At 34.6% G+C, this 24,415-nt stretch overlaps 1 protein-coding gene across 1 annotated transcript in view; it reads left to right on the top strand.

Annotated features, from left to right (window-relative positions):
* The window catches only part of LOC128548020 (E3 ubiquitin-protein ligase PDZRN3-like), a 233,718-nt gene that overhangs the window by 7,306 nt on the left and 201,997 nt on the right, over positions 1-24,415 (top strand). Inside the window, exons 2-3 of the mRNA XM_053522279.1 lie at positions 3,713-3,793; positions 13,047-13,196. Coding sequence (XP_053378254.1) covers positions 3,713-3,793; positions 13,047-13,196 — 231 coding nt within the window. The remainder of the gene's footprint in view (positions 1-3,712; positions 3,794-13,046; positions 13,197-24,415) is intronic.

Raw genomic sequence — 24,415 nt, 5'->3', positions numbered from 1 at the left:
GAAGAAAGCCCACTGGCCCCACTAAAATGAGGGGGAAATCCCCACCATACCTTAAACTTTAGACCGAAAAATGCACCAGAGACCACCATTTCCTACCTGTATTTCAAAAATTTCTATGGGGAGATCCCCTGACCCCACCCCCCACCCCCCTCCCACACAACATGGACAGAGCTCCCTCCCGTACCTACCACATCTCGGCCTATATAAACTAATAAACTACTAGTAAACTGATGAATACATGTTCTTGTATGTCTTTATTGCTGGTTTTCTGATTTTATTGCATTTTAGTTACAAAAATGATTGTATCCGACCATATCCCCAAATATCCTTGTTATCAATATTTCTTTCTTAAAGTATGAAAGTAGAACTGTGATAAATAGGGCTAAAAGGACGATTTTAACTGTTATATAACACAGTCTGAGAGGGCTCCAGAATGCACAAGAGCCTTCCTGGGGACAAATGTTCCAGGGGGGAGGGTATGCCCCCGGACCCCCTAGATTGCCTCGGTTAAAATTTGTGTCTGGCTACAGCACTGGATTGTGCTGGCTACGACTGTGATCACAGTAGGTTTGAGTATTTTCACGAGAGGTAACGAATACTTCATAGCACCAGGAACTGAACAAAAATGTTGAATTAGAAATCACTAAGATTGGGAACTTTATGCTAATGTTGAATACAAGAATATCTACAGATTCATTTCTGAAGACTTTTGTATCATCTATATACATACTGTAACATACAACCTGCAACACATTAAATGCACAATATAGATGAAAATCTGTCTTGCAAAGAATAGACATGTATTGAAAAGACTAAACGAGTAAATAGCCTACCCAAGGCTTGCCGATACTGTATAGAATCATAGTTCTTCAATCAGTAGCACTAATTACAGATATTGGTTGTTATATTTTCTTTATAAACATGAATCTCTATAAATCTGCATATTCCAGTGCTAATCTGACATTTATGACCTTTTCGTAAAGAATTGATAAGCAGACCAGGCTTCTACACTTTGTTCTTTTAGATTCCAAGGAAAAACTGGACTAATCTAATTGTCTATGGTCATAATTGAATCCTTATTTGGTAAATTGTCTGGTATCACCGGATTGACAGCTATACACACCAGTGGTATTATATGTCAAAGCCTATGAAATCCGAAGGCCTAATTTTGACGATGCATCTAATTAACATGTTTATTCCTTGTACTCCTTCAAAGAGAGTTATTACCCCAAAGGATCAGAATGATGCTAAAGTCGCTAATTAACTTTATGCTTTGATTTTATTTGTTAAACCTTTGATAGACAGCTTTAAGAATTAAGAGGTATAAAAAATGACAAGCAAATATTATTTTACAATGAACTGGCTCAGAGATATGATAATCATTATAATTCAGGAAGGATGCACCCAAGAGGGATTCTGGGAAATATGAAAATTGAAATAAAGCTAGCATGATTAGTAAAGCTGTTTTAAATAGGCTCATCTCGATAGAATCACCACCATATTGAAACATAATTCTGTTATAAAATGGTAATTGTATCAGAACTGAAAAGTAGATTTATGTTAAAATTTAACTTTATATGCCTTCCAGTGTTTTTTGGAGCCAAAATTTTGCCTTTTTCCCCTTCAAAAAGTATATTTTTCCCCCAATTTTTTTACAAAAATTTCCCTCAGGAAAAAAAAAAGAAAACACTTTTTTTTCTTTTTGTTTTTAATTTTTTTTTTTTTTTTGAGGCCAAGATGGTAACCCCATTTGTTCTCCCCATAAGTTTGTACATAGGGGTTAGGGAATCATCTTCTATGCCCCTCACAATGCAATTGATGACATAAATGATATTTCAGGTATCACATATATACCACATATATACCATAAACGATATTTCAGGTATCACATATATACCATAAATGATATTTCAGGTATCACATATATACCGCATATATACCATAAACGATATTTCAGGTATCACATATATACCATAAATGATATTTCAGGTATCACATATATACCGCATATATACCATAAACGATATTTCAGGTATCACATATATACCATAAACGATATTTCAGGTATCACATATATACCATAAACGATATTTCAGGTATCACATATACATAGAATATTTCTTTTTGTTTTAATATTTATATCATACCCATTAATACACAGGACAAAAACCTTCGAAGTCATTTTCCTCTAGAGTGTAACATTATACAATTTTCTTACGAGGGGATTTTTACCACATGTCACCATTTCCACAGACCTGAAAAAAAAACCACTGCCTTTTAGTTAAGACTTGTTTTAAAAATTTCTGTTGGAACATAACTGTCATGAAGAGTAGCAAAATCCACCTTCATATTGGCAGGATGGTCTGTACAGTACTGTTTTGATATCTTTTATACGGATGTGATGTTTGCAATGTTCATAGGGTGGTCTGACTTACCATTAGGTGGGCCGGTGGTCTAGTGGTAACACGCTTGACTGTCAGTCCAGAGGTCTGGGGTTCAAATCCCGGTCTAGGCACTGGAAATTTCTGAGATGCTCTTGAGTGTCTCCCACCTAACTAAGAGGCCTGTACTGGTTCTTCACAGGAAAATGGCTTCGTGTGTATCGGTGCTATATACCAGGCATGTTAAAAAACCAGACTGTCTATTCGCAAAGAGCTAGGCTAAGTTAGCCGGACAGGCCTGTATCTAAAAAGATTTCTCTCTATCTGTTCTGGGGGCTTTATCTCACTCTGTCCCTCTGGTCAGATCGCTCTGTGTCTGTACTAATAGAGGATGAATTTCGCACCCTGTGTGGCTGCGTTTGATATATGTAAAGCGCCTTTGAACGTGTTTATCATGAAAAGGGCGCTATATAAATCTGGTATAATAATAATAATAGTAATAATAATAATAATAGTAATGCCAGTTTGATTATTGACTCAGACCATACAGTTCACAGTTTGAGTACTAAACTAATGACCACCAGGTTGTGGGTTCAGGTTATTTTGCCTAGGGTTTCTACTGTGCCTAACCAAGACCACTGGACTGACCGGAAGGCTTGATGGCATTGCTGCAGAGTTTAGCAAAACTGCGCTTGAACCTCGTCTAAAGATCATATAGAACCAGCACAAACAGGCTCTAAAGACCACCGGACTGACCGAAAGGCTTGATGGCATTGCCGCAGAGTTTAGCAAAACTGCGCCTGAACCTCGTCTAAAGATCATATAGAACCAGCACAAACAGGCTGTAAAGACCAAGACTTTCATTTCCAATGTTTACAGATATGATTAATTGCAGTCTATATTTATAATCGTGTTTTGATTTTCCAAGTGTGGCCAAAACACTTTCCTCTGGAATTAATATAGAAAGTATAATTATTATGCCAAAGACACTTTAAAATGTCACATAGTAATATTTCTGCAATTTTTCTTGATCTAAATGACTTGGCAATTTTATGCTGGTACTGTGACCTTTTAAGGGCCATAAAGGTCATAAAAACATTAAAATTCTGTAACATTATTGAAAGTGATATGTTAATGACCTTCATACTTTATTTCTCCATGAACTCCCTAATCTAAGGGACCTTATTGATCCCATTAGAGATCAAAAGAAACACAAAGGGCAGGTCTTTTAAAAGTGTTAAAAGACTCTGTGCTAATTATTCTCAACAAAGTTAAGCGATTTTGTCTCCAACATCTGCCTTCCAGTTTCATAATATTTTTGTACATTTCAGTGTGGCTCCGATCAGAGCATTATGCTGGTGCTGGAACGGGTCACTGGTTCTTTGGGATTTAATATCATGGGAGGCCTAGCGGTAAGATTTTTAGCAGATAATATAATCAAAATATTACATAATTGACAACAAAAGTAATTACTGCGTAAACAAAAATTTCTTTATAAATATTCACACAGTATGCTAATGATGTTAGTTACCGCGTATGAAATGAATAGTGCTATAGCTAGTCTTCCTTAATCAATTTTTTCATTAGAGATTATTTTTGGAATTTGCAATTTAAATCTCTTTCTAAGAGTATTGACAAAAATCTAAATTGAATGTTTAAAAAATGCGTTACTAAAGCAGTAATTATTTGTTTAAATTAATTTAGAATTAATTTAAGGAAGTCTGTAATCTAGTCAGGAAGTGCAAAGCTATCAGTATTACCAAAAAAATTTGCCTTTCTTTAACTTGTCATTGTATTGTGTGTTGACGTTATTCTTTGTAGTTGTTTGTTCTTTGTGACTTTTGCGTAAAGGATTTGAACCCAGACCACTAGTGTAATAGTAATTATACAGTGACATGTCAATATGAAATAAAGTACCTTAATTCCACTGTGACGATGCAGCTAAAATATCAAAGCTATCGCTGAAGAATCGGGATTTAGTTCACATCGGTTTAGACAGTGAAATTGTATGAGATGGCTTAAGCCAGCTTTGGTGTTCCCGGAGACATGGGTAGAACAGTCACCTGCTTAATCTGTTAAGGCCATGATCTCAAAAATCCATTCATTTTAGGGTTAAGATGGTCCTGTTTGGATTTCTTAATGTGACCTAGGTTGGTGTGATTTATTTGCATGTGTGTGCATTCAAAATTTACTCATTGTTTAAATTCATTGATGTCTTTGTGTTGAAATAATTATATGTTTTTTCTTAACGCATGCCGACTGTAGCTATAAGCAATATTTACTCATTACTCCTATGGGAAGAAGGGAAGGGAAAGGTTGTCACATGTTTATTGTACGCTTGTTTTTTTTTCCTTCTCTGTTCATGTGAAATTGTGACTTCTGCGGAAATATACTTAATAATTTTGCTTTCAGTTAAACCTAAAAGGCGTTTTAATTAATTCTTTCAAGTTCTTTCAAGAAGCACATCTTCAGTACTAGATAACAGCTGCTGACGGTAACAAAAGTTATGAAACTTGAAAAAGTTATTTGAAAATTTATCAAGTTTGTTGCAATTACTGCATTTTATGACAGTCACAGATTACTGTTTTCGAGGCGTATGAAATTAGTGAGTGCAAATTTTGCCAGCAGTATCACCGCAGCTTCTGCGGCTATAGCGTGCAATTAAATGCAGTTGCATTTGATACGCAGCTTTTTTGACGCAAGATGCCCACATATGTTTACAATCGTAAATTTCTTAATCTGTCTAGGCTGTCACAGTGTTCACGACAAAACAATCGAATCTGTTTAAATTTTAATGAACCTTGTAGCGTTTAAAATTATGGGGGCAGTTTTATGAGTCTTTGTTTACATTTTAAATGGAGTGGTTATGACCGTAAATTACTTAGTTAATAGACAGAAAAAGATTTAGATTGTCTAGGCATTGATGGTTTTCATATTTTGTAATCAATTAATCCCTTTTAAAGTGATAAATCAAAGGATTTTAATTTCTTTGATTTTTATGCAGTTGAATTCACTAATAATTTATTTTAAAGGGGCTTGCAACCAGATTTATGCTTGATTTTTGAAAATTTTGAAATTTATTGAGTGATTTTTGTTAGTAATGAAAAGAAAAGTGAAAATAGTAAAAATAAAGTGATTCAGCAAGTCCTTACGATTAGGCACACTCATTGTCTGTTAAATATGTGGAAAACACTCTAATGAAAATATTGATTGTGTAAAGGGATTGCAATAGTTTTTTAAAAGTCTTAAGAAATTTATTTAGGTCGATGTGAGCTTTAACTTTCTGATATTTATTTAAACATGTATGTACATTGAGACTGGACATGTGGGGACGGTAAAGTCTGTTACTGAGCTGTTTAGCATTACTAAAAATTTAAATTGGCGGAGTGACTGTGTCTGTCTTGACCGATTCAATTTTGTATATGCTTACTATAAAAGAAACCCTGTAGATCATAATAATCAGCTTATCTCAATAGGGATGGTGGGGTTGTGAGTTCCCTGGGCGAGGCTTATGTTCTCAGTGACAATTTGATAAAAGATATTGTGTCTGAAATTGTTGGTCCTCCACTTAGAGAACTGATTCATGTGAGGAAGTTGGCAGCTACTGTGAACAGGTTTGTACTGGTACAGAATCCAGGAACACCGGTTATAGGTTAACTGTCAGCTGTTACATAACTGAAATACTGTTGAAAAACAGCGTCAAACCAAAAACAAACAATATACATTATCATGAAATAGAAATCATCAGTAATATTGAAGGAATTTAGTATTACTTTATTTGGTATTTGAATGAATAATGTTGTTTTATGATTTTTGAATCTTAGTAAAATATATTAATTTTGCTTTGTAGATGTCCGTTTTCAAAATGTTGACATTTGCAGGTATTGCTTGGTCCAAATGCATAACATGCATATATGAGATTGCTTTTGAAGTGGAAGGTATTTGTTATTACTGTGGTCATGCACATGTTGGCTTTTTATTTTCATGTATAAAATTACCTCCAGTAACAGGCGGAAGTCCTAAAGCAAAAAATGATGGGATTTTTCCCAATTTTAGACTGAAAATTCCCATATACTTGTTGAATTTTTAGTGTTTTTTCTTGCTTTTTACACCAGATGCGCTCATTCATTAACTTTTGTATGTACTATGATAATTAAGCAACAGTTTATAGAATTAAAATGTCATTTCCAAACTTAATACAAATTTTTATTTTTCCCTATTTTGACATTTGATCAGTGTTTGTCACATTCCCAGAATGATGAAAAACTGGCCTGTAATTTAGGTTTCTATGCCAGGAGGAAGAAATTCTATCAGGGGCCACTACCATACCCTTTGGTATAAATATTTGAGTCATAGCCACTGATTGTGTTTATTTCCTTTTTAAGACATGGTCAATTTGATTAATCGCTGGCAGAAAAATGGCAGAAAATTGCATTTATGGCGAAGAATTTTATCGCTTAAGGTCCGTCTGTGATTACTCATTTATGGAAATCATTGGTGGAAATGATTTCTTTACGATAAAAAGTCTGTTCAAATGGTAGTAAATTTCAGATAATTGAACAGTTTTCAGTTTCATCACACTTCTACATAGAATTTTGTATAGTTTATGATTGACTTTTAATGAATCATGAAAATTGTTTAGGTAACCTTGCTACTGACTCAGTTTTCAGATTGATTTTATTAAGTTTATACTAATTTACTAAGACGTTATTGTAAAGAGAGTAAGAGAGATATAAATTTATGTGAGTCACACTATAGGTCCTTTCCCTTTTTGGTAAAAAATACTAGATAGTATAGTGCTTTAATGTTGAAATAACGTGAGGTGTAACTCATACCCAAGCAGGGTTTAGAACAATGACCTCTGGGTGAAGAGGCCTGTGGTGCTATGACTCTTGTGGCGTTCAAAACCAACACTTCTGTGGGGGACATGTTTGGAGTTAAAAACTGTGCTGCCATGTGCAATGACTTTGTGAAGACCTCTTGGTAATGTGGCCTGAGGTGTTTTGACTCTTGTGAGATTTAATACGGTGACCTCTGGGTAAAGTAGCCTGAGTTAAAGTCCTGATGTATGTGGCGTTTAGAAGGATGATCTCTGGATGAAGCATCAGATATACTACCCTCCAGGTGAAGTGGCCTGTCGTGTTTTGACTCTTGTTAGGTTTAAAACAGTGACCTCCTGATGAAGCAGCATGGGGTTTAGAACTGTACATGGCAGCAAGATGAAGCGGCTTGAGGTGTTCTGACTTTTGCAGGGTTTAAATTGGTGACCACCAGTCTAAGCGGCCCGAGTTATTTTGACATGTGTGGAGTTTTAAACAGTGACCTGCAGGTAAAGGGGCCAGCATATTTTCCACAAAACCACTCTTCCAGTTTTTCAAAAAAAGATTCTGTCATTTATCTGAACAAAAGAATTTATAGAATCGGGATTTAGGGTTCTTTTCAGCCTGCACTTACAGAATGTCTTGCTGGTCAATAGTCATGATAATAATGACAGAGGCCTTATAGACCAGCAGACCATTCAATATGTGTTTTATTACATGACATAAGAAATAAATTGCAAAGTTTCTTTCTCAAGTTTTGACTTTAGCAGTCAAACCAGTATTGAATTAACGACTGATCAGTAACACATTTATATAATGGACTGCTGATTTGTTTAAAGAATCATGTAATAATATTATTGAAAATTCATAGAAAAAAACTGGACAGAAACAATATATGAAATTATGGATAACATTAATCTTGATTTTATTAAAAATAAATCAGAACACTTCTCAAAAAGATATTAAAAATGTATTGGAAGAGTTGTCATCATTTCTGATTTAGTGATGTGATGTGTCACTTGTTTGCTCTAATTACTTGTGCTCAGTGACCATTTAATGACCATTGGTCAGCCTGTGTTTGACAATTGTCACTCTACAAATTGTCCGCAAGATGTATTGTCCATTTTAACTTTTCACTAAAACACGACAATAGCGGGAATGAATTATTTCAATCCATACACTCGGAAGTCACAATTACCGTGGTGACGGGAGGCATGGCGATTTAGACGAGCAATTTGTCTTGTGTGGCAGCAAATGGCACAAGCGCATGATGCATTTTTCATGTCCTGTGCAGAATGCTTGCAGACATGCATTTTATTGATACATCACAGAAATTCCATTAAAGCCAGTTAATTTAAATGCCAACGACAGGTTTAACAGTGAAATATTAGCTGTGAAATGACAGTAGCAACAGTAGCTCGTCACTTTACTTGCTGAAATTTTTAGCACATGTAGCCGAAAAGTTGAGGTTAAATAGTCAAAATTTATTCAATTTACGTTGATGGCAGAGAAATCTTCACAACTTACCTTGGATATTTGCATGCTTCCAGGATTTTATCCTGTACATGCACTTTGGAAAGGGATCCTAGAGTCTGCAATCATGTTCCGCTCTGATCGTGATGTGACCCTGCATCCTCCAGACATGGAGTTTGATGTTTTACCCACAACACCACTGTCTCCCATTATGCAGTGAAATAGGGATTTAGAATGTAACATATCATATTTAGGTATTAGAAGTAACATGTATTTATTTAGGTATTAAAAGTAATTTTTTTAAGCTCAACTATTCAAAGAATAGTGAGAGCTGTTCTACTCACTAAGTGTCTGTAGCATCTTGTGTGCAAGATCATATCTCTGAGTAACCATTACATGTATTGGATTGAAACTTTACACAAGGCTCCCTATTTATCAGATCTACTGAAATTAACAAGTTGGATAATTGTTGGTTGAATTTTGAACAAATTATACAGTCCTTTTTCGTCAAAGATAATTTCAATAAAGTATTTACGTGCTACTTAGTATCAACTGTATATCAATAACTGCTGTATGTATTTCATTGAAATTTCACACCATGCTTTTTTAGTCATCAAAATTAGTGAAATATTAAGTAAGATAACTCATGCTTAATTAGGAAATAATGTATAGAAAAACAGTGTTTAACTTATTAATACACAAAAGGAGGTTATATGTCCACAGAATAATTTCACAAGGGCGTAGCCCGAGTGAATTATTCTGCCGACGTTACAATAACCTCTTTTGAGTGTATATTAAGTGAAACACAATTTTTCTATACATTATTTCGATTCTAATATGCCCTTTATCTAAAACAGTAGTAAAAATATAGTGGCGCTCTTTCAAAAACATTGACGTCATTGCACGTTAACGTGACATCATTTAAGTGTAAGTGTGTTTTAACAAAAACAAGCATATATCAGAATTCAAATTACTTTTTCGATGTTTTAATTTTGTGTGGAACTATCTTTCAACTGTAAACTGTCAACAGTAAATGGAATATAACTTAACAGAATGCTTCCCAGTCCTCAAATGATAATAGGTAAGGGTAGATTTAAACCTTCTGAAAACATTTAAGAAATTTGATGTTAATGCAAGTTATGGTCCTTTTGTAATTTGGAAAATTTGGTTAAAAGTTATGAGAGCAAATAACTATCAAGATGTATATCAGTAATATCTACATGCATATTCATTGGAGACTCGAGCTTGAAATTAAGCCAAATTCTGGCCCTTATTTCTTGTAGAAGAATGGGATGAAGTTTTGCATGCAAGTTTCCTAATTGTTTCTAAGTTATGGCCCTTGTTTTTCTTAAAAGTGGAACATGCTCTCTAACTGACAGCTCTTATTATTTTGCTAGTATTTATATGCAACAAAGGTGTAAGTCATTTAAGATAGAGTCTTCCAGGAAATCACTACGCGGGCTTAGCGCAAAACGGTTGTAACTTATATGAAATAAAGAAGGAGTTACAACCGTTTTGCGCTAAGCCCGCGAAGTCTAGCAGTAGTGTTTTAGGATGTCTTTTGTCTGTTGTTTTATCTCAAGATGAAGTCAGCCAAAACTTGGGCATCTAACACTGTCCTTGTTGACAGTTTAGTAGTTTATTACAGTCTTTGTTTTGCCCTTATGTTGGTCCTGCATGATCAACATGCCCAAGAGTAACTTAACAATTCTCAGATCACTCAAAATAATGCAAATATCTTATTCCTTAATTGGGTTATCATCAGAAATTCTAGAAGAACAAGGCTCTAATTTATTGCACACCCATTGATTAAATGTTAACCTTAACTGGTCAGTATCTGACCTTGATTGCCCTTGGTCAGCCTTGAAACACCTTAAGTTGACCTTAAGTTGTTACATTACACCTTTGGGAGGGAAACATTGAATTGCCTTCTGTTTGGATGCTAACTATGATCCAATTCGTCTGGAAGCTTTCTTTATTGAAGTCCCACGGGGTCAGCAAATTGGCTTTTATGACTATATAAGGATATAGTTTCACTGGACACTGATGACTCGGCTTTTGTCAACAACAATTATTGTCACATTTGTCTAGATCACACAGATGTTTGTTGGTTTCTGATTGAAAATTGATCTTGATCAGGGAAAAGCTTTATTTGTGGTTTATGCCTTTTTATCCACAACATGTCAGGACTTTGTTCTAAGTCAAGTTGACTAATGAATAAATCATAGTCAAGGAGAGTCCAGGAGTGAGATTGAAGGTGATGGGAAGTGTCATTCGGGAATTCCAAACTTTCACAAGTAGTGGCCCTCAAAATGTCAGCTGACAAAATTGAATTAAACATTGACAGAGTGAATAAAGATAAAAACATTGAGATGGTCCAATAGCAACACTGTCTGGTGTCTGTCAGAATTCTCGCCTTGGAGGGTTCTGAATTAAATGTCTGAAAATTAAGAAAATACGAATGATCAGCAGAATGTTTACAAATTCAGTTATATTAGAGTTGTTTTTGTCATTTTTTGTTTGTTTGTTGTTTTTGTTTTACAAAAAACTTGCATAAACATACTGTTGCTTACTGAGGACATTCAGAGGACAATACTGAACTTGTGAAATTGGGATCTGTCACTGGTAACAGGTTGTACTTGAGAGTGAAATTTTCCCCTTCCAGGTCAGCAACCAGAGATAAATTCTTTTACCTACAAATAATAGAAGAAATAAAAAACAGTTTCTTTGTTTTGGGCACTATTTTCTTACAATAGCATAATTATGAACCATTTACAGCATGAAAGTCATTATACACGTCTTTCCAGCATCTGTGAAAGACCGGAATAGTCATCCAGTACTCCTTATCCTTTGACCAGAGTTTTCTTGAAATAAAGGACATTGTTATGGTGTTGAAAAAAATAGTACATTCCAAAAATGTAGCACAGACTCACAAAGATTTCAGAAGCCTAGCTGTGTTAATTTGATATTCATGTAACAGTTACCTTTGGCCCATCTTATACTTTTTTTTTTATAATTACTTACTATTCACACCAGGCATATCAATTTTTATTTAAAAATTAAATGATTGAATTTCATAACTTAAATATTAATTTTCAAGGCAAAAATTTAATCAAATAAACAAATCGCAATAAAAATCCAAACCGGTATACCTTGAAAGGAAAAATTCTGCATTATAGGGGATAATATCACCTTATAAAAGGTATTTAATTCCAATAAAAGGCTCATTTAACCTTTGAAGTTTTGCTACTGTTAAAGCTCAGTTTCATAATATTTATGATAATGAAACAATTTATTATTTAATCGTGAATATGTGATACTATGGTATTATATTAAAGTCTTGATAAAAGGTTAATGTTACAGTTTAAGTTCATTCAAGACATTTATTTACATTATACTCCGATACAGATATATTGGCAAGCTCCTCTTTTAGTTCGGAATATAAAATTTGTTTGTTTGTTTTCTTGGCTGACACATCCTATTAGCCAAATTGTGTCTTTCTAGCTTTAAGTAATGGTAGAGGAAGACGCCAGGAGCCCCCTCAGACATTGCCGACACTCAGATAGACCTGGGAATGTTTTGTAAGTCAGCTAGGTGTCTTCCTCATAATTATGACAAATTTAGCATGGCACCTGCAGAGGTGAGTAGCAAGTGGTTGGAAGTAACTTTATAATCACTTGGCCATATGTTTGGATGCATATCAGAAGGAAAAGTACAAGACTATGAATAGAGGGAATAATATGTTCTTGATGATTATTTGACAGAATACAATGTCATAGGTCTTAATTTATGAGCCTGCCACCTAATATACATGTAGAGAAGTAGCAGGGAGCAAGTCAATACTGGTACAGAATTACTCCATTCAGGGAATTTTTGTCCTGGATGGGATTACGGTAGGATTTTACTATGAAAACTAGCTAAAACTCCGGATATTTCCAAAAACAGGAAATGCATGGCTCCCAGGTTCTTTTTTCTTTACAAAATACAAAGCCAATGATTAAACATAATGAATTTTAAAAGCCAATTTAGCCTGTGAAAATAGGACTTGGGCTTTCTTGGCACATATTTTCTCTATATCTTCAGAATCAATAATACACCAAAAATATCCAATGGCTTGGGCAAAAAGTGTTCAGTGGCACAGTAAGGAACAAGATGGCTGTCATTTCTGTCTTTCATCTCATATTTAGGACCAAGCAAGCTGCATCCTAAGCTTTTTAAAAAATGAACCTTTCTGTGATCAAAGTATATCATGCTAGAAAAGAGAGGGGTCTTAAATTGTGTTTTTAATGGGGTTTTTTTACTCAGATCCACAGGCCAACTTTATATTTCTTAAACTCTTTATTAATTTTACAATAAAATTTATTTTTTCCAGCCTGAAAACAACAACAACAATAATAATAGTAACAACAACAACAACAACAATAGAGACGGAATGGTGACAGAGGGTATCATTGTTTCCAAGGTGATGGTTGGAGGCCCTGCACAAAGTAAAGGACTTAAGACACATGACCAGATTGTAAAGGTGAGACAACTGTGATGCATAAATGCTTTCAGATTTATGAAGAAACAAAATTAAGGTAGTGGACCGTAATGACAATCGGCATAACGGAAAATGAGTTTTCATTTCATCCTGTCAAAATCGCATATGCTGAACAGGTAAATTAACAGAAATTGCTGATTGTCAAATTAAGGGTCCATTACCTTAAAAAAAAATGCAGTAAAGTATTAGTAAAGTGAGACCGATATTGAAACATTCATCCAGTGGTTTAAATAAGCTAAAAAGCTCTCTCCGTTGAAAAGGTGGCCAACCATCATGACTTTTTTGTCACCTATACATGGGAGGTGAAAGTGCTTGATTCAGGTACATTTTTGTTTATAATGTTTTTGTTACAGTCCATAAAATAAACAGACCTGTTTGTAAGCATGGACGGATCCACATGGAAGGGGAAGAAGCATTTTATAGAAATATTTCCATAGCGAAATACAATAAATATCCGTAGCCCTGACCAACCTATAAACCGGGCCAGTCTATTTTATAAGTGCAACAACACGGTTGACCCATTTTAACAAACTGTACTTCATGAATTTTGCCAACTTAAGGTATAGGTCCATGTTTCGGAGAAAAAAGTTCGAACGTCATCAAATCATAGAAAGAAAGCATTGTTTTACTTGAAAATTTAACAGCGTATAAAACATTTATATTATTCTACAAAACCATTGTCAATTTACTGATTTATGTATTGAATTCTTGAAAGGGACTGCATGAAGGGGCCACACTTCTGGACAGTTCAGGGCCTTTAAAAACTCACCATTTTTTAAAAGCTGTTACACGTCTTCGTTTTGATGCATTCGCAACATCGTGCGAGTGTTTAAACTTTACATAACTAGGTAAAACATCGTTTTTACAATTGTTTACATTTATTTCTTTACAAATGGCATTCTTATTTAAAGGGGGACAACTCATTAAGAATATTTTAAGTATCCAACTCTGTGGGATAGAACAGTAAAACATGTATTGGACAGATAAGTTGTGTGTCAAGATGATGTTCATTCATTAAAAAAATCTGTTGTTTTTTGATATACTGCTAAACCTTAAGATGAAACGTTGAAGACAAGAAAAGAAACAAGTGCTTCCCTCTACACGAAGTATCTGCCAGACATTCTCAAAACTTCGCTCAAACACCACCAAATCACAGCACAGTGTGCACATAACCTACATTATTTGGTCTGTGAAAAAGCATTTGGACATAGTATTTGAGAAAAGTATTGGTAATATGTGCCAAACACTTTGTACTTTGATGTTTTTTATTCCATTTAAAATCATCAAGTAATGATGAAGCTAAACTGAATCAAATGATTTTCTCTTATGTGTGTTAACAAAGAATCATATACATGAGTTATAGATGGTATTCATTGATTACTTATAATAATTAACAGAGATTTCTATTTGTGTAAAATAATGACATCACATAATAAATTATCAAGGCAGGCTATCTAGATGTTGAAAGGACTGCTTGAAACAAATGTTACCTGCCTAAGACCACCTAGATACTTTTCCTGTATACAAATCTATTCCAATACTGTAGACAACTTCTGGGGATTCCCTAAACAAATAAATGAACTGATGAAAAGTTATTTGGAATTTGTAGCCAGACAGCTTGGACTCAAGAAATTGCCAAAAAACTGATTGCACTGATTTTACTGATTTTTATAAAGATCAAAATATTTACAATAGAAATTCATATCTTCAGTAGAAAATATATTAATAAAGTAAATAGTGATTTTGCGGTCATAATAAATGACAAAATAATAAGCATTTGACCATCTCATAGGTCCTATTGCACATCACAGATAAAAATCAGGTGAATAGTATCAAATTTGGTACAAACATTAAGCATGATCTTTATAGTTATACAGATATAATAATAAAGTAAACAGTAACATAAGCTATTTGAAAGCAAGATAAAAGGACAAAATGTTGATTGATATGTGATAAATTTAAACTAATGACATTGATTTTAGAGAGCATAGTCATGATTGATTTCACTGCACAGGTGAGTTTTATGGAATTAGACAAGTGGAAAGTCAACGTAAACAAACATGGGAGTAATTTATCACTGGTGGATGATAGTTTGACCTGGGTGCATGTGAAGTCCCATATAGTCCATATACCACTCTGTGGTTATTCTAAACAGATGTTTGATGGTCAAGATAAAAACTTGTCACAGTTTGATTTTGAGGTCATGTTGCTTGTGACAAGGACAATTTTTGACTATTGGATATCATTCTTTTCATCCTTTTGTTTGTATTGAATAAATTTGTTTTGTAATTTTGTTCACAGTTTTGACCATTCTTTTGCCGTCTGCTGTCTTTCCAAAATACATCAGATTTTTCTTGCAAAACCATTATGCATATAGCCTAAAGAACTTAATGCAGCATCTTCTACTAGATTATTTAAAGTAAACAGATATAAAGTTGTATTTTAGAATGTGAAAGTGTTTTGGGTTCACCCAGACACCCAGTTATTGAAGTTTTCTAATATCTTTACAGGGACCATTATATTAGACATCTTTAATTAATGTAAAATAAATGTTATTACAAGAAACTCGTGCCTGATTTGATTTAAATGTTAAAATTTCCTTCTGGAGCTGTATTCTTTGTTGAAAATCAGTCGGATGGTGCGTGTATTGAGAAATAATCTGTCACGTTGCATGATTTTAAATTAACACCATCGGCGATTGTGAAGTTTTCTCTCCTTGTTTCATGTAAATGACCTAGACGTGTTTTGTTTTGTGACTGACGACCATTAATCATCATGATCAGGTCTCGAGTGCCTTCAAATATTACGGCATCCGGCATCTTGCGTCACGTTAGTGTTCGCTATTGTATTAAAAGGTCACATGTTTCGCAACGTCTTGAGACCAAACTCGTGCATTGTTGTGAACGTTTCTTTGATCTTTTGTCTCGGCATGCAAGTGAAGTGGTTAGTTCTCGTGCACACATCAGATCTAATTAGACGAATGTTTACGCAATCATTTCTTGACGAGGTATTGTTGGGATAGAATTCCGATCTGTATTCTAATGAATGCAAAAAATGTCTTTTGAAAATTCTTGCGACAACAGAAACTTTGCATGCTTGCAAAAACTGTTATGGGGATATTTTAAAGAGATGCAGCAGGCCCATTATTTTGTATTTCTGTCTGATTAAATTGATTTAGAATGTGACAATCACTGGAAGTGTCTCTGGATTGCATGAAAAGAGTCTGATTTTCCTTTCAAAAGAAATCAGTTTTTGATTGAAATTGAATGCAACTTCAGTAAATAAAGTAGCATAAAACAATAAATTTTACAAATTTTGTTCACTTTTTTGTCCTTGACAAAGAACAAAAGGAGACTGGGATATTGAACGGTTGTTATTGTGTCACATTACTTTCTCTATTTTTGTGTACATAATTATGTATAATCTATAGTGCCATCTTTTAAACATGCAATTCTAGACAGGTTGCAGTTCCATACAATGTATGGGTACACCTAAATGTAGATTTTTTTAACATCTGGCCTATGAACATCTAGAACATTTTTAACTTGGTTGTACACGTTCAATATAATTCAATATATACTTGTAAAACCACAAACTGAAGTTTTGAATGATGTAAACAAATAAAATTATGTAGCATGATTTTAATATGTAGATAATTTAACTATCATACAAATAATACAAAGTGTTGCACTTTTCCTTTGATTGATATCTCTGAGTTTGGAGAGTATCTTTGTTGATTAATTTTTCTTGATTTTTTTACACAAATTTGATGTAATTTTCATGATTACCTGATGAATAATTAATTTGTGCCAAAAGGAAAATGTAGAATTTAAACACTTTCTTTAATTCCTCAAACAAGTCTGTTTATATTGATAACCTCCGAAAAAACTTAATTTGTGATATCGAAGGTGACATTTAAGCATTATGGAAAATCCCTTGAACATCTGTCCCTAACGTTAAAGTTGTCATATTGCCTAATTTGTTCATATTTTATGAACCACAGGGGTCTAACATAGCTCATTATTAACCAAATTAGCCAATGTTACATTAAAAAGAAGCACATTTGAAGAATTTTATGAGTTTTTGTCCATCTCACTTCAAACTTTTATAAAAACACTTTCTGTTGTCCATGAACAGAATTTGCAGCCCGCTTGGGAATTATAATAATGAACCTGTAATCATACAAGGCTTTTTTCTTGAGACCCTTAGGGAAATTTTTTTGACTCGGAATGCCGAGTTTTGCAAAGTCGTTCTGAATTATTTAGCCAATTTTTCAGGACTGATTTAGTGCAGGTTTACTGCCAATTATCGTGTATCGGTCTCCCGTTTTTGTCAGCTCCAAAGATGCTCTTTCCCTCAGGCTGTTTTCTTTCCCTGGAATCTTTAATAATGGAGTTTTTCGGATAAGGTCTTTTGATTAATTAATGTTTGGACCTTAGGCAGAGAACAGCAAAAGGCAAGGGTATACTTGATGATTTAGTGCTGAGACTAGATGTAAATTATTTCTTTAAACGGACCATTGCAATAAATTGTTTAAAAACTTGAGTCTCTTAAGACTTATCGAGAGATTGTTCGTAATAAGTTACACATATTTAATTATGTCATATTTGATTAGTCTCGAAGATCAGTCTTTTTTACTATTTCGCAGGTATTAATGAAAAATTTATAATTTGTCCGTCCAATGTATGAAACCATCCGTATTTTTAATTAATTTTACAAGTTAGAGACAGCTTCTGCATCTCATTGGAGTAAGATTTGTCATGTTCTTCCAGGCTTTCTGCTAAATAACGACTCCAAAGTTACAATTGTTATGAAATCAGATTCCAACCTTATTGGCATCTGAGCTGGGTGTCAGATGATTTCAGATGCCTTCCATATAGTATTAAATTATTGTTGAACAATTGAAATACATAGTCACAGGTGCAATGAAGACTTAACTGCAGTTGCCGGAGATGTATGAATCACCTGCCTTGAATCATGCTCACTAAAAGGACAGTCTCTGTTAATTAACTGCCTTTTATGGTGGAAAAGCCTTCCTTTTTGCAATTGCAAAATCTCAGCTGGCATCTTAAGCTGTTTCCTGATCGGGACTCTTGCCCCAGGGAGCCGTGTGGAAAATCACGGAAATTACTCAGTGTCTTGTCTTTTCCTAATGATGTTTGTGATTTTCATTTAATGTCATTGCACTTTTGGTGACATCCCTTCAAATATTTTGATGAGTCATGCTCACTGTTGCTTGCAGTGGATGGTGGGGACTAAAGGAATGCTGGGATTTTTCCCATGATGCATCTTTAATTGACAGGGGTCAGTCTGCATGTCACATGACCGCTCTATAATGAACTTCATTAAGGCAGTTGTTACCAGATTTTATGGTTTCCTCTTCATTTCTCTTCAAGGGAGCAACAACTTAGACAAGGCAGTTGATCTACTGCAGGTCTTTACTAAAATCATCTGCTCAAATCCAGGTTCAGAGTTTAGTTTTTTTAGCTTGAAACTTACAAAGCTCTTTTATCTCTGTTAACTCATCTTTTATCTCTGTTAACTCATTTTCCATTTCTGAGCACATGTTTGAAATAGACAAAAGTAGCACTTATTTCGACTGGTCTCAAGAATCTGGCACCTGGATGATGCAGTCAAAGCCATAGTACCAAAGACCTCTGGATTGACAGCCAGCAGCTAACACACTACACCACCACTGCTAAGTGTATTATATCCCTTACCCTGCTAAATTTCCATAATGAACTTATCCACCTTTCAATTTGGACAGTACCATTAATTGTTAAAAGGGGTGCATACCAAAAAAATTCTTACGGAATGGCAAACAGTGCAGAACATGATCAGACTGCATGGATGTGCAGGCTGATCATGATCAACACTGGTCACAAAGGCAGAATCAGTCATGTTCAGTATGATAAGGGATAAGATGCTGTAAAATTACTTTGCTACTTGGAAATTCACATTTTAGTAGATGCAATAATGAAACCTTGCACTGTTTTTACTATATCTTTGTAGTTTGTCTTATCCATTTTTAAACGTTAATTTCTTGAAGCTCAGAGCTGGATATACTCTGTCATAATATTGTTTATAAAAGTTTAAAACTCGCTCAAACATGCATGAACAAATAAAATTACAATATAAATAAATAAAAGCACAACTTGCTTTTGTTCGGAACTGGAAATGATATCTGAACAATGTTGTAATTATAATAAAAACAAAATATCAGAGGAACCAGATAGCGTGATTTTGTTTTTTTTTTTCCAAATATTTTTTGTCAGTATATGTTAGTATATGAAACAGAAAACAAGAGGGTATTGATTACCCCTAGATTGCGATCATGATTTCGTTATTTTCATTTCTATGTGAAATTAGGCGTAAAAAAGGAAACTGATTGGCAGATAATTTAATATGGATGTGACGTGCACTTGACATTCGACATGCATGATTCACAAACTGGTGGTCATCACGAAAGCTGTAATTTTTGTCTTGCCTTTTGGTGTGTTCTTTGTTTGAAGTTGATAATTTCAATGCAATGTCTGTATTGTCTGTGAAACCGTTGTTATTATTTTGCTTGAAATAATTCGTTAGAAAACAAATTTTGAGTTGTTACTGGTTTTATATTAGGAAATTATTCTTCAATTTTCTTCTTTTTAGCCCACCTGTCATATAGAGACAAGGTGAGCTTTTGTGATCACCCTTCGTCCGTCGTCAGTCCATACGTGCGTGCGTCCGTCCGTCAACAATTTCTTGTCTGCACGATAGAGGTTTCATTTATGATTTTATTTTAACTAAACTTGCACAAAACTTGTATCACCATAAATTTCTCATTTCTTTTCTTGAACTGGCCAGATCCCTTTATGGGTTCCAGAGTTATGGTCCCTGAAAGGGTCAAAATTAGCTATTTTGACCTTGTCTGCACAATAGCAGCTTCATTTATGATTTTATTTTAACCAAACTTGCACACAACTTGTATCACCATAAGATTTTGGTTCCCCTCTTGAACTAGCCAGATTCCATTATGGGTTCCAGAGTGATGGTCCTGGCCTGGGAAGCCTTGGTTATATTTGTGCTTTGTCAGAAGAAATAATACATAATATCTATGCATTGATCCGACTTAATTTGTGCTAATCAGTGTTAATTGGCATGCATCGAGTTTCTGATATTATCAACGCCTGGGGAAATCTGGAGTTTCCATGTCGGTGCTGCCCTTACAGAAGAAAAAGGCCTGCTGCGTACTCTTGCTGCGTACATACTGCGTATATGATGCGTACATGATGTGTACTGAAATCAAGGGCTTTAAATAGTATGCAGGATATACACCGCACATACACCGATAGTACGTTTGTAGTACACTTTTGACATGCAAATGAGCTCTGCCGCGTACTACTTGCTGCGTACATGCTGTGGACTACATAGTACACAGGATGTACGCTGGAGGAAATTAGTTTGCGGGAAATAGTACGCAGCATGTACGTGGCACATACACTTTTCACATGCAAATGAGCCTGCGGTGTACTACCCCTGTGGCGTACATGCTGTGTACTCCTGCGGCGTACTTGCTGTGTACTCCTGGCCCGAGTCCTGCGGCGTACATGCTGTGTACTCCTGCTGCATACATGCTGTGTACTCCTGTGGCGAAACTGCTGTGATAATGTAAATTCCTTACCCCACCAACTTTCGTATGCAAATGCTGATCATTTGGACAGAAAAAAAAACAGAAAAAAGATAAGTGACATGCATCAATAAATATTTACCCTTACCAAAATAATGTAGATTGATGTTATCAAATAAATTAGTATGCTTTTCTTCATCTGCTTTTCAATGAAATAAATCAATTTTTGTAGCATGTAATTTGGTAAACATTTGAAGAAAATGGCGTAACTGCATCAAGGGGAAACAACTTTAATGCAACTAAATATAAGTGTTATGATTTATTATAGACGATGTGTGCGTAGTATGTATTTATTTTGATTAAAATCCATCTGAGAACAATCTAGGACTGGAATTATATAAGCATTTATACACTTTTACGTCCGTAAAAAGTAGCGCACCAAAAAATTTTGGATTGATTTTTTCCAATGGGGCGAGCGCAATTAGCCAAAAACGTTCTGAAAATATACGAGCAGCAAATCTGATGAACAACTTCTTAATTTGGTGAGGCCATAATGAGTTAACATAATGAGCATTAAAGCCTTTATAAAACATGATAGAATGGTGTTTTGCTTAAGAGTATTCAAATAACAGTGAGAGCTATTAATTCTTCTCATTCGGGCGCTGTTGAGGCATTATCTTGGTAATTATTTCATGTATTACAAAATGTAATGTAACGAAGTTCAAATAAGGCTTTTCAATTATCCAAGTTAGAAAGCTCCAGGATTAATTCAAAATGAAAAGAATATATTTTTACACTGCATGCAAGGTGCAGCTCAGAAATCGCTAAGATGTAAGCTTCACAAATGAACATTGCGAATAGTTTGGCAAATTTTCATTGTTCAGAATACCGGTAATCTGAACTGTTCTATGCTATTAAGATAAAAAGTACTCGGAAATCAAGTTCTTGCTTCCAAAAAAAAAAAATGTACAAATCCTTCCTGCATGAAGTGTACTTCAGACTTTTACCTAAAAAAAATCAAAGTATAAACACCAAAAGAAAATGAACAAGTCCCTCACGCGTATATGAAGTTTACTTCAGACTTTAACTTATAAAAAAAAAACTAAGTATAAATGCCAAAAGAAATTGTACAAGTCTTTCCCGTGTATATGAAGTGTACTGCACAAATTTCAAAGTACCTACGGTGTACATGCAGTGTACTATTTTCTTGTACAAGTCCCTCCTGCGTACATGCAGTGTACTCCTTAAATCCTCCTTGAGTCTGTGCTGCGTACTTGAAGTGTACTAGTGACCTCCTGCGTACATGCTGTGTACTCGTCGAAATAGTACGTGGCATGTACGCGGCATGCAGTGTATGTAAAATATACTCCTCTGGCGTACTACTGTGTTCGCGGCATATACACAGCAAATACGCAGCATGTACGCCACAGAGGCTTGCTTCTGTAAGGGTGATTATCGATTTTCTATAATTAGCCTAATTAACATATGATCATATTTGCGCTTGTTTGAAACGAAAACGAGGCAATTCTGCTGAAAACTCGGCAATTTTCGTAGATCACTAGGTCTGCATTTATAAAACATCTTGATGGCTATGACGCAAACTTAAGCTTACTGACATAAACATACATATTTAAAAGTTGTTACAACATGCTGAAAAAGCTATGGGAGGTAAAAACTTGTGTTTGTCTATGGCTCGGAAATGTTCGGAAACCTTCGGAAGTTTACAATTCCGATCTGTCTTTTCCGTGAGAATTCCGTTCCTATTTTTAGCCATGGATTATTGCTTTCAGAAGTTATCGTTCTTTATCAGACACCCACATATTTCGGGTGTAATATAGGTTTCCCCAGGCTGTCAATTTGCAGGTAGAAAAAAGTTAGAAATTGTCAGACTGGATTCCCAGGCTATGATGGGCCCTGAAAGGGCCATAATTAGCTATTTTGACCTTGTCTGCACAATAGCAGCTTCATTTATGATTTGAATTTAATCAAACTTGCACAAAACTAATGTCACCATAAGGTCTCGGTTCCTTTCTTGAGCTGTCCAGATCCCATTATGGGTTTAAGAGTTATGGCCCCTGAAAGGGCCAAAATTAGCTATTTTGACCTTGTTTGCACAATAGCAGCTTCATTTATGATTTTATTTTAACCAAACTTGCACACAACTTGTATCACTACAAGGTCTTGATTTCTTTATTGAACTGGCCAGATCATGGGTTCCAGAGTTATGGCCCCTTAAAGGTCCAAAATTTGCTATTTTGGCTTTTGCAACCATATAGAGACTTCATTTATGGTTTGATTTGATACAAACTTCCAAAATATCTTCAACAACAAATCTTGGATTCCATGACGAATCTGTCAGATCCAATCATAGGTTCCAGAGTTATTTTATATCTGATTACCTCCCCTGATTGTAATCAAAATGGATTTATATCAGTAAGTACCTATAGGACTTATTTGAAATTTCATTATTGTGGTTAATTGGACTGAGACAATCTAGGTAGATAACTATGGACTGATTTTAATCAAATTAGTCAAATTACCTCACTTTATTTCAAATTAAAACGGGTATATCTCCATAACTAATGAAGATACTGATCTGAAATTTCATTTATGTCAACAGATGGCTTTGGACAATCAGTGAAGATACATATTGACTGAATTTATGACAAATTACCTCCCTTTATTTTTTATCTAAATGAATACACCTTAGCAGCTTCTAATTAGATTGGTTTGAAACGTTATTTTTGTCTTCCATGGTAAGACATAGTCATATTAGATAACTCTTGATTGAACATATATCGATATGAATACTTTACTAATATATTGTTGTATATACTCTGTATCTTCCAATGCTTGATTACCTCCCCTGATTTTAATAAAAAATGGATTTATGCCAGTAAATACTTATAGAACTCATTTGAAATTTCATTATTGTCTTTAGTTGGACTGAGGCAATCAGGGTAGATAGCGATGGACTGATTTTATGTCAAATTACCTCCCTTTGTTTCAAATTAAAATGGGTGTATCTCAGTAACCAATGAAGATACTGATTTGAAATGTCATGTGTGCCATCAGATGGACCCGGACAATCAGTGCAGATAACTTTTGACTGAATTTATGACAAATTACCTGCCTTTATTTTATGTAAATGAATATATATCAGCAGCATCTACTGAGATTGGTTTTAAATGTTATTTAAGTTTTTCAGGGTAAGGAATAGTCATGTTTATAGTACAAAAATGCAGCATTTGAGCCTAGAACCCTCAAACTTGGTATGGAAATTGGCCCTGACTAGGACAAAAGGGACTGTTACAAGAAAATGTTTATCCTGATGATATTTAATGTGTATGCCTATGTGCTCTATGTCAAAACTTGATCATATCATTTTGAGCAATGGTACTCAGGTGAGCGATACAGGGCCATCATGACCCTCTTGTTTTTTGTGTAATCAATTTTATCTATCTGTGTATTTGGCATCACCCACTTTCAAGTGCATGTGTGGATGAAAATTATGCAGGTAGTGATTTAAAACCAATTCAATGCTTTTGTTTTTTCATCAATGACAAAGTTATTGCAATTTGCTATATTCAAA

The sequence above is a fragment of the Mercenaria mercenaria genome, chromosome 13 (assembly GCF_021730395.1).
Source record: "Mercenaria mercenaria strain notata chromosome 13, MADL_Memer_1, whole genome shotgun sequence".
NCBI lineage: Eukaryota > Metazoa > Mollusca > Bivalvia > Venerida > Veneridae > Mercenaria > Mercenaria mercenaria.
This window is presented reverse-complemented; position numbering and strand designations above follow the sequence as displayed.